We start from the raw sequence: 15,804 nt of genomic DNA on the forward strand, positions 1-15,804 counted from the left end.
CGGGAACTCACCAAGGCCAGCTGGCCTGGGTATGAAAAAGCCTGGGATAAAACCGGACTCGCTGAACATAGCAGACAATGAGGACTACTGAGAACTCAAGAACAATGGCAATGGGTTTTTGATCCTACTGCACGTACTGGCTTTGTGGGAGCCTAGGCAGTTTGGATGCTCACCTTACTAGACCTGGATGGAGGTGGGAGGTCCTTGGACTTCCCACAGGGCAGGGAACCCTGATTGCTCTAGAGGAGTAACTTTAAATGACATTCCTTGATAAGCAGATGCAAAGTAGCTCTTTGCTGTTTCTAGACCAATACGCGGGTGCGGTTATACACATGGACACTAGGCAGAGGAACTGTTAAGGGGGCTTAGTGCAAAAAAGATTTTTATAGCATAGATATTGTCTAATCATTCTGTTGCCAAGCTTTGGAGACTACATACTATCTTTTGAGTGAATAATTTTTGGGGAAAAGCAAAGAGTAAATGATAGTTATGAACAGGTAAAAATTAGACATAAGCTAAATTGTATAAGAATGTTAAGTGTGACGGGAGTTTCTAAAAGGGTGAATGGGTTGCCGGAGCTCCAGCTACAGCGTAGGAGTGTTGTCTGAGGAGGTGTTTAGACCGTGGTGTGATAGCAGGGGTTTGGGTTCACGGGACGGAGGAGAATGAAGTTCTATTTTGGCCTCAGCACCCATGTTCTCTCTTTCCGCCAGATAACGTTTTTGAACGCACAGATTGACAGACATTGTTTGAAAATGTCCAAAGTGGCTGAAAGGTAAGCTTCCCCCAATGTTATTACCATGTATGTGGTTTATAAAGAAGAAATGTTCCCGGGTTCCAGTTAACGAGTGTGCTCAGCTTCAACAGTCAGGCTGTAGCTACTCCTGAGATCCGATGTGTGAAAACCTCCAGCCCCCGTGTGTGAGTGTGTGGCTAAGAAAGCAGGCCTCCCTTGAGCAAGACACTCTCTCTTGCTAAGCTTCCGCCATGACTCTGTCAGTCAGGGAAGAACACCTTTGCCTTCAGTCCTTTGAGGGATTCAGATGGAGCCACGCCCCTTCCAGCTATACAATGCCCAGATTCACTTTATAGGGGAAGGAAATTGTGTGTGCCCTTTGAGGTACTGGCCACATAACCAACAGAGGACCAGATCCTTGAGGAGCATTCCTCCTCCACATTTCATCCACCCCTGGACAGCATTGAATCTGCTGTAAAGAAAACAGCTGGCCTCTGGGCCTGGCCTCTGCAGCAGCTCCTGTGCACTACGCCACCCTGGTAGCTGGTTCCACTGTTAACACATGGGAGATTTGGTTTTATCAGATAAATGGTCTGGTTTTGAACATTTCAGTAAAGATACCACCTGGGGATGCTGTAAGGGATAAATCTAATCAAGACAGCCAGAACCTAATACTTGGTCATCCATATGCGGTTGTTAAGGCACTGTCCAATTTCCGAAGGAATCCTGGGTGTGAGTCAGGCCTTAGTATTTATTGCATATCGGGTAAACTGAGTCTAAGTTTAGATTATTCGGGGTAATGGCTGTGTGCCCCACCACTAAGGCTCTCTCTGCTGGCCCCTGGTTAAGCTGCATCTTCCTTCTGAATGAATGGCAAGTGGGGACTTAGAAAACCCCACCCCAAATCCAAAGCCTGAATTACTGCTGTGCTCGGGACACCAAGGACCTTGCTGGTTTGGGTTTATGGCATCTTATGTGTCTACTTGTATGTGTCTTGTATGTGTACCTGTACACTCCCCCTTGGCGTATTTGTTGTTGTTGTTCTGGTGTTAGGAATTGAATCTCATGACCCTGGGCAAGCAATCTACTACTAACATATATTCCCAAGACTTCTGTGTAGTTTTGTTGTTGTTGTTTTGAGGTGAGAATCTCATTAAGTTACCTGGGATGCCTATGAACTCCCTCTGCAGTTCAGGCAAGCCTTGAACCCAGAGCCCTCCTGGCTCAGTCTGCTGAGGAACCAGGATCACCTCCAGGTTCAGTCTGTTTGTATTCATAAAGTTTTTTTTTTTTTACATTTTCAATAGTAAGTGTGTGTGGGGGGGGGATATGCATGTGAGTACTGCCTGTAGAAGCCAGAGAACATTGGATCCCCGGAGATGGAAGTGCGGGTGGTTGTTAGCTGCCCGGTGTGGGTGCTAGAAGCCTCGCTGGGGTTCTCTCCAAAAGTAGTGCATGTTCTTAACAGGTGAACCATCTCTCTAGCCCCCTGTTGGCATTCTTAATAATGGAGTGAATTACGAACATTCTGGGCCAGGCAACTGTTCGTTGCATTTTTAATATTCTGTGCAATATAAGATATAACAGCATTCCTAACTTCTATCCACTAGAGGCCACCTCACCATTGTGACAACCAACCATGTCTCAGGGCATTGCCAAATGTGCAAAGGGACAGCAAAACAGACCCCGCTGAGAAATACGGTGTTCCTATGCTCCCTACTGCAGATGTCTCTGCTGGCACCAATGGCTGAAGCTCCCACCACATCGATAGCAATTACTCTAACGTCCCAGGTCTAGCTAGCTGCAGGCTACAGACTCACTTCTCATCCCCACTGTCAAAATGAGGGACTTCTAGCCAGCTCACCCAGCTCTGAAAAGTGCTGTTTCTTCTCAATGAGGTTGCCTTTGTCCCCTCCCAAAGAGTAGCCAAGAGCTAAAGTTGCCTCAGTTTTCCTGTGACATAGCTGGCGAGTAATGCCAAAGCACAGCCTTGGCATGGGACAGCGTCTGTATGCATGGCGATGTCTGCCTTGTAAGGGCTCATGGGAGAGAGGATATTGTACACAGAGTACCTTTCGTCAGGTGCGCACACCCAAGGCCAATTCTGAGGCCAGAATGGAGGGCTAAGCCACGGAACTGCTAAACCCTAATCCTAGGTATGGACTCAGTGGTTCCAGCAGAGACCCAAACAAGCTGTATTTTGAGCTTCAAGTGGACTAATCTGGGGTAAGGGCTCTGGTGATGCCTTTGTAGTTACACAGGCCTAAGGTCTCGCTTCAGAAGGGCCTGGGGTTTCAGCTTTGTCTTATCTTTGGGGGTGTGGAGAGATGCCTGAACCAGTCATCTGGAGAGGCCACTCAGAATGAGGTAGGTGATATGTCTCCCCCTCCCGACGTGGAGCAGAGGAAGGGAGTCTGGCAGGCCCACTGTTTATTTACAGGCTGTCTGGGAAGAGCCCCAGCTGGTCCGTGTAATTACACTTGAGAGGCGCTCTCACGAGGGCTTCATCCAACCACAACTCCCCAGATAGAAACTTCTCGGGGTCCAACCCCAACAGAGGCTGGATTTTATTTCCGGCAGCAGTAACTGACAGCCCTTCAATGCTGCGTGAGGCCCTTTCCCTAAAGCCACAAGGAAACTCCCAGAGAGAGCAGAGGGAGGGCTGCCGGGTGCTTGTGGGAGATAAAGCCACCGGAGCCTGGCCTGTCAGCTGCTGTATTCTGCCAGGAGGTGCCAAGGAGGTGGCACTGGCAGCTGGCCAGAGGTGAAAACTGAGCTCTCCCGGGTGAGCCACCCAGTCCCATTCTAGATCCGGTTTCCCTGGGCCTGCTCCAGGTGATAAGTGGTAATTAGAATCCTGTCCCCATGAGCAAAAGTCCCTGCCTTTTTTTTTTTTTTTTACTTAGTTGCCCAAGAGCCCAAAAAGTGAGAAGCTGTCCCTGGCCATATAGGTGGCCCAGATCTGGAACACAAGAATTGGGGTGGGGCTAAGGCCTACAGCTAAGTGCAAAGGGACACAACAGTCAGGGGTATCTGGAGCCTACTATGGCGGTTTGTGTCCTGCCTTGGCCGTTCCCCGTGTTCTCAGTGAAGCTGGTTGCTCTATCTCTCTTTCTCCCTTCTACTTCTCTAAAAGAGGAGATCGCAGTGGTGGTTAGCCAACAGGGTTAATATGAGTGAGTGCACGCTCAAGGCCTGGCTCCAGTCCTTGGCGCTCGGGACCCTCCACAGTGAACAGGAAGGACTAGCAATTTTCCAAAGTGGTGATTAACCACACTTTTGATGGGAGCAGGTACATGAGATGTGAGGAACTGACTGTATGGTGCTCCGAGGAGGAGAGAGGCTGGCCTTGAAGGTTTGTGTGTTAATACAGTTCTTCCGCTCTCTCTCTCTCCTTGCTCTGACTCTCCTTCAGACAGCCCTGCAGGCTGCCCACGGCTGGCACGGAAGTGCATACACTCCAGCCTCTTGTCTTCCCAGAGGGAGGGGTCGTGGATGGGGGGACTGGCTCTGTAGATTTTCTCAGTTCGTTTCAGTTTCAAACATTTTGTCCATTGTCCCCAGTAGTGTTTAAATGTCCCTGACATGTCAGCATCGGTGTGTTTCCCAGGTGGCTTCTTGCTCTTCTTAAATGTGCAACTGTATTCTCGATCCAAAAATGATAATCCCTAGTCTACAAAATTAACTTTCCAGATAAATACCACTCAACAGTACAGTTTTTATCCTGTTTTAAGTGATAATCTTCCTTAAATGTGGCTCACAAACTTGCCTTCCTAAAGAAAGAACCCTGCCTTCTGGTTCATTTTTCTGAATAACTCAAGCCATTGTTTTTTGCATTTTGCTCTTAAATTCCTTTAGATTAAGTCCCTGATCGTAGATGCCGTGCTTGGCTTCCTACAAAATGGCCTTAAAGTACTGTGTTCTTTGAGTCCCTGGTTCAAATTTTTACGTGGGTTTTTTTTTTTGGGGGGGGGTGTTTGTTTGCTTTTGTTTCTTGTTTTTTGGGGTTTGTTGAGACAGAGTTTCGCTGTGTATCCCTGGCTGTCTTGGAACTCACTCTTTAGACTAGGCTGGGCTTAAACTGACTGGGATTCGCCTGCCTCTGCCTCCCATGTGCTAGGATTAAAGCCATGTGCCACCACCGCCCAATGGTTTGCTTTTTGTTCCCATCAATACGGTTGCTTCTAGGACTAGTCTCCTCTCTGAACATGCCTGGTCTCTCTCCAAGTGGTAAATCAAGGCCTACCAGTCATCTGTGACTGACAAAACGTCCAAACTCAGAGGCTTAAAACCGCAGTAGCTTCTCTCTACCCGCAGGGGATAGGGTCTTCCCCAGGGGTGGTCAAATACTACCAAATGCTGCGTACACTATGTATTTCCTCCTATGCCTACACACCTCGGAGGTCAATAATAACTACTAATAAAATAGACAACCTCTTTTGTGATGTATAACAGCAATGCAGATGCAACCTCTTTTGTGGCTTTCACACACTCCTGTAAAGGAGGTGTTTTGCAGCTTTTCTTTGGTCTGCATTACCTGCATCACCACTGGGTGCAACTTGAGGCAGTATTCAGTAAAACAAGGGCCAGCTGGACACCAGCACTGCAACCCCACAACAGTGAGTCCAGTAACTCACACCGCAGCCAAGTGACCGATGGGAAGGTAGCACAGATAACGTGGAAATGCTGGGCAAAATTCTCATCTTGGGTGGGGATTTTATCACACTGCTCTGGTCAGTATGTAATTTTAAAACTGATGAATTATTTGCTCCTGGAATTTTCTATTGAACATTTCCAGACTGCGGCTTGTCACGGGTAACCGGAGTTGCTGGAAGCAAGGTTATATGTAAGAGGGCATTATTCGATGGGCATTTGCTCTTTCTCACGTGTCTTCTGCCGACTGGTTGAATGGGATAAGCCACTTGTCCGCTTGCAGCTGCTCATCCTGGTTATGTCTTATGTGTGTAGCTTCTGACTATGCAGGATGCCCTCTACAAGGACAGCTGTCCTGTCTTTTACATGGATTCTCATACTCAAACAGGCTACTTTGGCATCATTCACACGGAAACGAGAGTACAAGAAAAAGCAGAAGCATAGGAAAACAGTCTCACAATCCTAGACCAGACCAAAAGGCTAGCAGACCACAATCCGTTTTTAAACTCAATCTACTACCACCAGAAAGTCAAATCACAATGGCCCTGATTCTAAGCCAGCGTTAAAAAGCTCTTTTCCATGAGCCATGTTTTTCTTAATGACAATGAACTTTGAGGCAAGAAGTGTGTATCTGCTGCAGACTCTGAAGAGACCCTGTGTCAGCCTGCCTGTTACTGGGACAAAACACCAAGAAGAGTCAGCTTAGAAGGAGGAAATCGTGTTTGAGCTCAGAGTGCAGAGAGCATTTAATCCGTGTTCATTTGGCCCCATCAACTTTGGGCCTGTGCCAAGATAGACTGCCAAGTAGGAAAGGCAGAGAGGAACAGAGATGGTAGCTGTACATGGGTGGGGGAGAGGAAAGAAGAGAGGAGAAGGAAGAAGAAAGGGAGGGGAGGAGAGGAGGGGAGGGGAGAAAAGAAGAGAGGAGGGGAGGGGAATTGCAGAAGCTCAGTATCTCCTTCAAGGGTACAATCCCAGCCACCTTGGTTCCTTCCACCAGGCCCTACCTTTCAAAGGTGCTACCATCCTCCCAAAGGCTGCTGACCAAGTCTTTCATACACAGTTCTGGAGGACAATTTAAGATTCAAACTGTAAAAGACTCTGCGGTCACTTCTCCAGATAGATTCAGTTGGAAAAGAAACGAGGCCTTCCTCCTCTTTGTGAAGAGTCCCAGGCACATCTTTGTTTTAATCCAGCCCACCAAGCCTTCCAGCACTGGCAGTGGCTTGGAGAACACAGAACTCTATACATCTCCCTTTCCAATCGCCCGGCATCTCTGAGCTTTCCTGCCAGAGACTTCCCCCCCAAACCTACAATGCTGTGGGACACCACAGTACCCGGAGGTGCGGCCTCTGGTCCCGACACAGCACCCACACACAGGCAGATCAAGTTGTTTCATTTTCTGTCTGCTGTTGTTATACTCTGCACACCCTTACTCCGTTACTGGGAGTCCTTTGTGTGTCACAGCTGACTGCTAAATTGATTTTTTTTTTTAAAACATCATCTTGCCTGCCCTTCTCTGAGATTGCTGCTGCTCCCTAAAATTGGATGCTGGCTCCTCCTCTGCCTCCTGACCCTCGGTGATCATGGAATGTAATTAATGAAATGCGATAAGACAGCGAGAAACGGGCTACCCTAAGGCTCTATTAAAAATCTGCTCGGGTGATAGAAGTCTGTGAACTTAATGTCTGAGGATAAATTCAGGGGAGGGAGGAAGGAAGCCATTGCCACTTCGCTTTCATGTGCCTTGAGAAACCGTCCTTGCATCTCCTCTCCCCCAGGCCATCTTAATTGGTAGAAAAGAAGTGGCAAGAAGTCACCTTATAGCTGAGGTCGCCTGCTCCAGACCAAGGTCTGGAATCTGTAATCAGTGGAAGAAAGGGGGTCAGGAGGTGTGGCCAGCATACACTATCTGTTCTGAGGGCTAACTTCAGCTTCACTAAACCCAAGTTTCCCTCCAGAGTACTTCGTCTCCGGGTGACCTGAAGTCAAGGGGTTCTTTCTCCTGGTCTTTCTCCTCCCCTCCCTTCTCCCACCTGGAAAAGATTACCGCCTTCCTCCCTGCCCGTAAAGAGGTCTGCATCTTGTCTCCTCTCCCATCAGGTCCTTTCTGTCCCAGTTTCCTTTTGAGCATCACTGTTTAGAAACCACACACACCCAAGCAAGGGAGCAAGAGTGACCCCTCCACATCTCTTGTACATGGGCCTTCTGGCTTTTCCACATTCTTGGAGGCTCTGACTCTATGAATGCCTTAATGCATTTTAGTACATTTCTTACGTGGGGGACAAAAGATACCTGGCACGGCGCATCATATCCCACACCGGGTTTTCTCTGCAGTAATGCTGTTCCCAGCTGCGGGCCAAACCTTTTTCTGTAGCAATTCCCAATGTCAATGCCTTCTCAACTTCTCTGCTTCCTCAGCCAAAATCATAGGTGTGCACTGGGCTCCAGGAACGCCCTCCCGGGTATTGTTTCACTATGGCAGACAGCATCTGTTCTTTCTCTGGCTTATCTTAATAATTTTTTGTGTGTATCATATCACATAACATTTGCAGAAATTATGAGGTTTTTGTTGTTGTTGTTGAGGAAGAGAGGGTGGTATCTAAAACTTGCCTCCAAGCTTTTTCAAGTGGGTAGACTAGGTGTTCTCTGAAGTCCCTTTTTCGTGTCCTTCCTCTCCAAATACATCATGGTAGGTCAGAATTACAGCCTGAATCAATGTCTGCTTCATTCTCTTGAACTTTGAGTATAATTAGGAACTGACTTTGCAGGGCTAGCCATGCGTGTAGCTCGGTTGGTAGAGAGTTTGCACATCATAGATGAAGCTCCAGGTTCAAGTCCCGATACCCCATACACGTGTTGTGGTGCATACCTGCAACCCTGGCACCCAGGAGATAGAGACAGGAAGATTAAAAGTTTGTGGTCCTCCTCAGCTACATAGTGAGTTTGAGACCAGCCTATGATTTTCGTGTGACTCTTTCTTCACAAAGAAAAGGGGCAAATTGATGCCTTTGCGACTAGCTCCATGCCAGCACCATCCCATGATGCAGTGGGGTCTGATGACTTCAGTGGGTGGAGAATACTGTGCTAAAGGACACACTGACCACAGGTGGTCCACCCTGACAGCACCTGCTCAGGAAGATGAGACAGAAATATAGACCAATTAGCCCATTCCACACCTCCATCCAAAAGCCCACTCAAAGCCTCTGGCAATGGCAGGCAGCATCTTTGCCAGAACTCAGTAAGTTAGCCTCTTCTGATGCTGTGAGAATTTGACATTTGATAATAGGAAAATAAGACATTTATCAGGAGTAAAGAGCAAGGGGCCAAGAAGTTTGAAAGTGTCAAATGACAAATATTGTCCCTAACAGACATCTTCTGTATTTCTTATCTTTACTTTCCATTTCTCAATTCCTCTGGTTCTGCTGTTGTGCCTGTCATATCCATGTTCTTACGGGCCATCGCTGCCCATGTGCAACTGCGCCGGGCACCCTACAGAGCCCTTTATATGCCTCTGGTTTTATTTGCCTCTTTACTTTTGATGCCAGTCCCCAAGTCTTTCTGTGGTCGTTAATATTGACTTTGGACACAAACAGTACTACGTATCGACCATGGTTACCTCCTTCATTGCCTGCCTGGCCTTTTCTTTGTCTTGGGTCTCCTGAACAAAGTCCACTCGTCTTGTTGTCTGGGTGCCACCAGGAAGGACATGTTTTGGGGGGCACCGAGGGCCTCTCCTGTCAAAGATGAAGACAGCTGCCTTGTTGAACTTGGTCTTCTTATGCCCGTCACCTTCCTCCCCATCCCAAGGATGTTTGCTAGGTTTCAAAGCAAAGTAATTAGAATTTATACTTGGGTTTGGCAAAACGGAGAATCTATTAGTTCCCAGAATGCAAAGAGGTGCTTCAGAGTTAGGCATCGGGCTGGCAGCCATGCTACATTAGCTCAGGAAGAACCAGAACCTTGGGCATCTCTAGAGTCCTCAGGCACTATTAGCCCTGTCCCCTTTCTGTGAAGCCTTGGAGTTCTGCTGTTATAGACATGCAATAGCAGATGTGACAAACTCCATTCCTGCAGCTTCAACGAAAACACATTGATCCCAGCAAAGGCGGGCAGCTAGCCCTGGATAAATCAACAGTGGCCAGGAGCAAGGCTTGCAAGCAGAACCCTGACAATGCTTGATAGCCCTGTTTGCATTTCAGGTTGCACTCCTCAGCTGAGTAGAACCCAGCAGGACACCAGAGATACCATTTGTGCCTGCTCTCACCCATCTTGGAGACGATTCTACTGCCTAGGTCCCTATCATCGTCCTGTAGATTTCCAAGAGACCCAGTCCCAGGCTCAAGACAGCTCAGCTGACTTGCGGTCTTCCCAACCAATGTCTCTGCCTCATTTTGCACCTCCTTTTACAACTAGGAAATGGCTCTGGATCATCTAGAAGCAAGTCTTAAGCCTTACAATTTCTGCATTAAGCTTAGGGATTTTTTTCCCCCATATAGATGCTCAAAGCTTTATTTTCTTTCTGCATCTTTACCTCGGAAACTCTAACTCCCAAGAATAAGGCCTTTCCAGCCCAGATGGAGGACAAGAGAGAAAGTAGGCAGTCACAGGCCTGGAACTCAGGTCTTGTAACAGTCTGATGAGGTGGAGAAGTAGAAGAGAAGAGATCTGTCTGTTGGGTACAAGGAATTCTCTCACCTCATCTTAGTAATGAACCCTTTCTCACTCTCTCTGGTAAGATCAGCACCCCCCCCCCAAAAAAAAAACCCAAGAGAGTAACCAAAGCAATAGCCTGGAAAAATCATGGAGTCACCAATATGAATGTCCAAGAAAATGCATGTTACTCTGCAGAGCACCGTGCTAAACAAAATAAGCCAGACTCTGAAAGACAAGGGTGATATCTTCTCTCATTTGTGGATCCTAAATTTTATATAGATACAAAAATATGTGTACTACAAAATAGATACTGAAACCCATCACAATGTACAATGAATCCGTCCTAGTTAGGGTTTGGAGATGGAAAGGACCATAGCCAAGGTGAGTGGAAAGTCTCTAGGAGCTGGATGAGGCAAGAAAATGGATTCCTCCCCAGAATTTCCCTCACACCAAAGAAATACTGCCCAACTGACACCAATTCTACCTCAGTGAGCCCCATTCCAGCTCTGGCCCTCAAAACTAGGCTAATGATACATTGATGTTATTTTATGGACTGAGTTTGGGGTAATTTATTACAGAATTATTAAGAACAAATGCACAACCCCAATGTTTTCTTTTCTCTAAGATTCTCTATATCAGACAGTTCACCCTCACCATCTCTAACACCCCTACATCACTAAACAGCTTTTTCTCTGGTAGGCAGATGTGACTGCTTCTGACAGTTCAACAGATCCCATGAAATATAACACTGGAGCCCGTGTGATTTCATGACACTTCATGAAGCCTCTAGTCAACTTCATTTACATAAACTTAAAAAAAATCCTTTGTCAGTAAAATAAATCTCCTTCACATCCAGTTCCACCCATCACTGTCAATGTGGCTGTAGACCTCTGTCATTGTCTTGATTCAGATTCAGATCGCTAGGGTCCCTATGCTTCTCCTCCGTGTTCCTCTGCAGCTTATCCTGTCCCCTGTCTGGACTGTATCTCAGGAACAATTCCATTCATGCCTTCTGCCTATCACAAAACCCTGCCTTGTGCCCTCAACCCCGTTGTCCTGGACCAGCATCTCCATTCGGCCTTACCAGCCCTCCTCTGCTCACTTCCCTGAAGATGCATCCCTTCCCAACGTTCCCTACAATACCTCTAAGAACCTGTCATCCTGGCCTGAGTTCTCCTAATCCATAGTTACTGCCTGGCCCTCTGAGATTCTACTGTTGAAGGCTGGGTCTATAGCTGCCTCAATTGCTGCTTGTGTGCTCAGACAGGTAGCCTCACCCCGTAGGTCGCTCTGGATGCCCGAGGGCTCCCTGAGTTCTCATCCCAGCCTTTTCTGAGGTGTTTCCCCTCTATGATGTTGCTTCTGTTCTCATTCGGGTATCCACCTAGAGATTTAGCCCCCCACCCTGACCTGCGGAGTTGGCTACCTCCTTCCAGGTTGAAACCCCCAGCCCAACTCTCAGAAACCCAAGCAGAGCAGAGGAAAGAGGAGTAGGAAACTTGCTTCGTCCATTCCCACATTCTACTTCATGAGAATCTACTTCTAACTTAAAAAAAAAATTTCCTCCGATTTATAATTTAGCTAGAGTAGGATGTCTCACCTTTTTCCTTGAGCTTTTCTTTGAGACACAAAGCCGGTTGAGGCAGACATCCTTGCAACGGCCAAGACAGATATCCTGGAAAGACAGCAAGGTCATGGCTGGAGGAAGGAAGACTCGTGAACTATTTGCGTCATCTCAGATTGGGATACCACCATGGATACCCAAGTGTGTCACAGTCAGAGAGGCTCCAACTGTTATCTCATGCCTGCGGCACTCAGGAACGTCTTAGTTCCTGCCATCCCCACCTCTTGAGCTGAATTTAGGTTGTTTTGCTTATGACTTATCTTGTGCTGATCTGAAGCAGTCAGGTGGCCCAGTTTTGTCCCCTATGGCCCCATACTATTTACATGTTCTGTGCTATGGGGCTGAATAATTCCACCCTCTCCCCCTAAAGAGAGATGTCCAGGTCTTGACCTATAGAACCTACGAATGTGGCCTTGAGTGGGGAGAGCATCTTTGCAGAGGTGATTAAGTGGCCCTGGGGGTTGCCCATGCTCTAGGGTACAGCCCCACACCCGTGCACTTACTGGCAGCACTAAGAGGACCCAGTGGGTTATTAAGAAAGCATATGTGACGTTAAGAGTGTGAAATGAGGTGGGGAAATAGAAGGAGTTGGAGGGGAAAGAACGGGGGTGTTTTTGAGCAAATCACATTGTATACAAGTATGAAATTTTCAAATAATTTTTTTAAGATTATGAGATGAATTGTCCAGAAGAAACATAAACCCAAGGATAAACATTCATATAAGGAAAAGAAGGAAAGGGGAGAATAAGGAAGGGAGGAGAGGAAAGGTGAGGAGGAGAGGGGAGAGAAGAGGAGGGGAGGGAAGAGGGAGAAAGGAAAGTGAAAACGAAGAGAAGTGATGGGGTCAAATGAGAAGAAAGGTCAAGCTGCAGACACAGGAGAAGGCCACTAGAGACAGAGACTGCAGTACTGCAGCCACAGTCAAGGACTGGACGGCCTGCAGCCACTAGAAGCTTCAGTAAGCAAGAATGATCCACTCTGGACCCTTGGAAGGGAATGCAGCCCTGCTGAGCCGGGGATTCCAGACTTTTAACTGATGACACACTCGTGCTATTTGAAGCCACTAAGTCTGCGGTAATTTGTGACATCAATCTCATTTCTCTCAGGATAAATGAAATTAGTCCAAGTGACAAAGAAGTGGCTCCCAGGCATGGGCACTCGTGCATCTGCTCCCTTCCTGAGCGTGCTTGCCCTGTGCATTGTTCTTGCTACACTGCAAAGCTCTTTCATATGAATCCCTATCTGTTGAAACACAAACCTCAAAGGAGGCTCACAGGACAGGGGATGATGCACCCTCTCTACGCATGGTGGCTTCAATCGTGCATTCTGTGTCCGCAGAAGATGTGCAATAATCTTTTGAAATATTTTCCTGGTCTTTAATCAATGGTCTTGAGTGTTCAACAAGGTCACTTTATACCATAATATGAACTTGATAAAGACCAGATAAATGAGCCACCCAAGAACTGAAAAAGAAAAAGAAAAAAAAAACCTATATGAGAGCAATGAACTATACCATATTAAAAATATATTAAAAATCTGTGTCCACTATAAAGGAGATGATTAAAGAAAGTATAATAAACTTTAAGTAAATTACATATAATATATTCACATATTATATATAATGTGTAATTATATATAATCAACTATTCTTTTTCTTCACTTCCTCCCCAAACATGGCACTAGATGACTGAAAATAAAGCGAGCTTTTCACTAATGAGGAAGCAGAAGGTTTTCTGCTCTGTTTGGATAGAAACACGTGTCGTCACGAAGATGACGTATTAGTTGCTTTCCTGCTGCTGTGACAGAGCAACCAAAGGAAGGTTCTTGTTTCACAGTTTGAGAGTATCGCCCGTGATGGCAGCTGGCTACATGGCACCCACAGTCAGGAAGCAGAGAACAATTGCCGGTGCTCAGCTCACATTCTCCTCCTTCTGAGTCCAGGACCCCAGCCTGGGGAAGGATGCTGCCCACTCTAATTAATCAAATCAAGATAACCCCTCCCAGACATGACTAGAGGCTAAACAGAATCTAAATAACACCTAGAGACTTGTCTGCTACCCGATTCTAAATCCTATCAAGTTGATGGTATTAATTTTCACAGACACTCTCCAAAGGCTGGTCTTTGGCAACTTTAGCTTCCTCCCGTGTTTGGCAGCAGGTAGCAGTGGCGAGCTATGCTCCAGTGTCAGGATCTTCGTTCAGTCCTTAGGTATGGAGTCTCAGCCCTGTGAGTGTGCTAACCCCTCTGCAAGCTTCGGGCATTGGACCCTTGCCTCTCGGCGGCATCCGGTATCACCACATTCAGCTTCGGGACTGAGACCCATGATCCTGAAGATAGGCCAGTTCTCTGAAACTCTTCTGGGAAACAGGGCCTCCAGGTGGCTTCTCGAGCTCCTCACAGCCTTTCATCCTCTATCCCCCCTCTCTACGCTCTTTCATCTACTTGCTTCCTCTCTTCTTCCTGGATGCTCTCAGATCTCAGACCTCAGATCTCTGATAGAAGCTGCCAGCATGCTGCTGAGATGACTCAGGCTGTCCGCCTCCTCTGGGACATCTTTTGGGAGTCAGGAGTGAGATTGCCTGTCACCCAGGAAGTGGACATTCAGTCGGGGTTTATTAACGAGATGAGCAGACTGCTAGGCAGTGAGGGTCACCACTGCTGGCCATGCCTGGGCCCGTGGCCACATATTCTTCAGCTATAGAGCGATCGTGCCAAGGCCACCGCCCCTCACTATGCCTTTTCCAGCTACATCGCGGCTACTGCCATCACCAGAACTCTCTGCTGTCTCTTTCTTGGTGCTACCGGCTCAGTAAGCAATATCAATGTAGAGACCCCTTTTATATGACCGAATGCTGCAACACCAGAGAAGGTGGCACAAAAGAGCATCTCCCAGCCCTCTCACTGAGTGAGTCTGAGCAGACTGTTCATATAGCCCTGGGTTTGAACCAGTCAGCCATTGGTTTGGGCCAGTCAGAATCTTGTGTCTTAGCACCATTCATAATCATTGAGACTTGCTGGTTTGGAGCCAGAGGACTTTCCCTGGTAGCAGTGATTAGTAATTAGTCCTTCCTCCAGGGGGAGTGCTCTTCCTCTTCCTCGGGCCAAAGTGGAAATGGCTGCGGGGTCATCTAGAGTTCGTGAAAGTTTCTGATAACAAAAAGTCTGGCACCAACTGTTTCCAGCAGCCCTGGCTTGTAAGATTCTTTAAGGTCCAGGGCAGTCAGCTGTGATCTTCTTTTAATTATCTGAAACCATCCACAGAGTGTATAAAATGAGGATGCTGGTGTGTATGGGTAGTCCCATGAGCTGTTAGACTCAGTCCGTTTGATCAGGTTAGCAATGAAGAGTCCACGGCTGCTAGTTAGGAAATCGGGTTGTCCCCGCCTTAGTGTCTACCTACAATATCAAGGTAAAGATTGATACTGACCATGATCACAGTGCCTGCACAGAGCCTAACACCTTTTCGGGGCCCAGGAAGGAGGAGACCCTTCATCTGTCCTAAACAAGCTTAACAAATTGGCAGATTGATGTGTTCAACACATTTTCCCCAGAAAGAAAATTCTATGGCGTTGAGAACCATAACCCACAGGCCTTCATTTCTCTATTTGTAGATATTTGAATTTTTCAGTCGGGCAGTGGTTTGTATAATTTGTATGGTTGGTTGGTCAGTTTTCAGATAGGGTCTCTCTAAATAGCCCAGGCTAGCCTCCAATTCAGCATCTTCTGCCTCATGCTCCCAAGTGTTGGGGTTGCACACAGCTGGTTCCTAGCCTTTTGTAGCTTTGCTAACTTAGAATAGTTCAGAATTTGATCAAAAAGGAAGTGGGTAAGGACAGAATGGTGAACACTGTCATCTGCAGGCTGGAGCAGAAGTGTGGTTCAAAGTGGGCCAGTTCAAAGTCAGATCTCCTACTGACTCGTGGAGTCATGAGAACTGTGGAGGGCAAGATTGAGACAGGAGCTGACAGCATCCAAACAAGTCCAGGTGGCCTCTAGAGAACTCTGTCCTTAGATCTCCTCCTCCTCCTGTAAACCAGTCTCTCCCTCCTCTCCGGAGAAACTGAGCCGCATAACCTCAACTCAGGTACATTCGACATCACTGAGGCCAAGTGAAGTCGAGAGAGTCAGTGGGTG

At 47.2% G+C, this 15,804-nt stretch overlaps 1 protein-coding gene across 1 annotated transcript in view; it reads left to right on the plus strand.

Moving 5' to 3' along the window:
• Rgs6 (regulator of G protein signaling 6) overlaps positions 1–15,804 on the plus strand; it is a 645,208-nt gene that overhangs the window by 561,154 nt on the left and 68,250 nt on the right. Inside the window, exon 11 of the mRNA XM_050164594.1 lies at positions 714–775. Within this exon, the coding sequence (XP_050020551.1) occupies positions 714–775 (62 nt within the window). The remainder of the gene's footprint in view (positions 1–713; positions 776–15,804) is intronic.

The sequence above is a fragment of the Alexandromys fortis genome, unplaced genomic scaffold, assembly GCF_014885135.2.
Source record: "Alexandromys fortis isolate MF-2015 unplaced genomic scaffold, M_Fortis_MF-2015_v1.1 scaffold_159, whole genome shotgun sequence".
Lineage (NCBI taxonomy): Eukaryota > Metazoa > Chordata > Mammalia > Rodentia > Cricetidae > Alexandromys > Alexandromys fortis.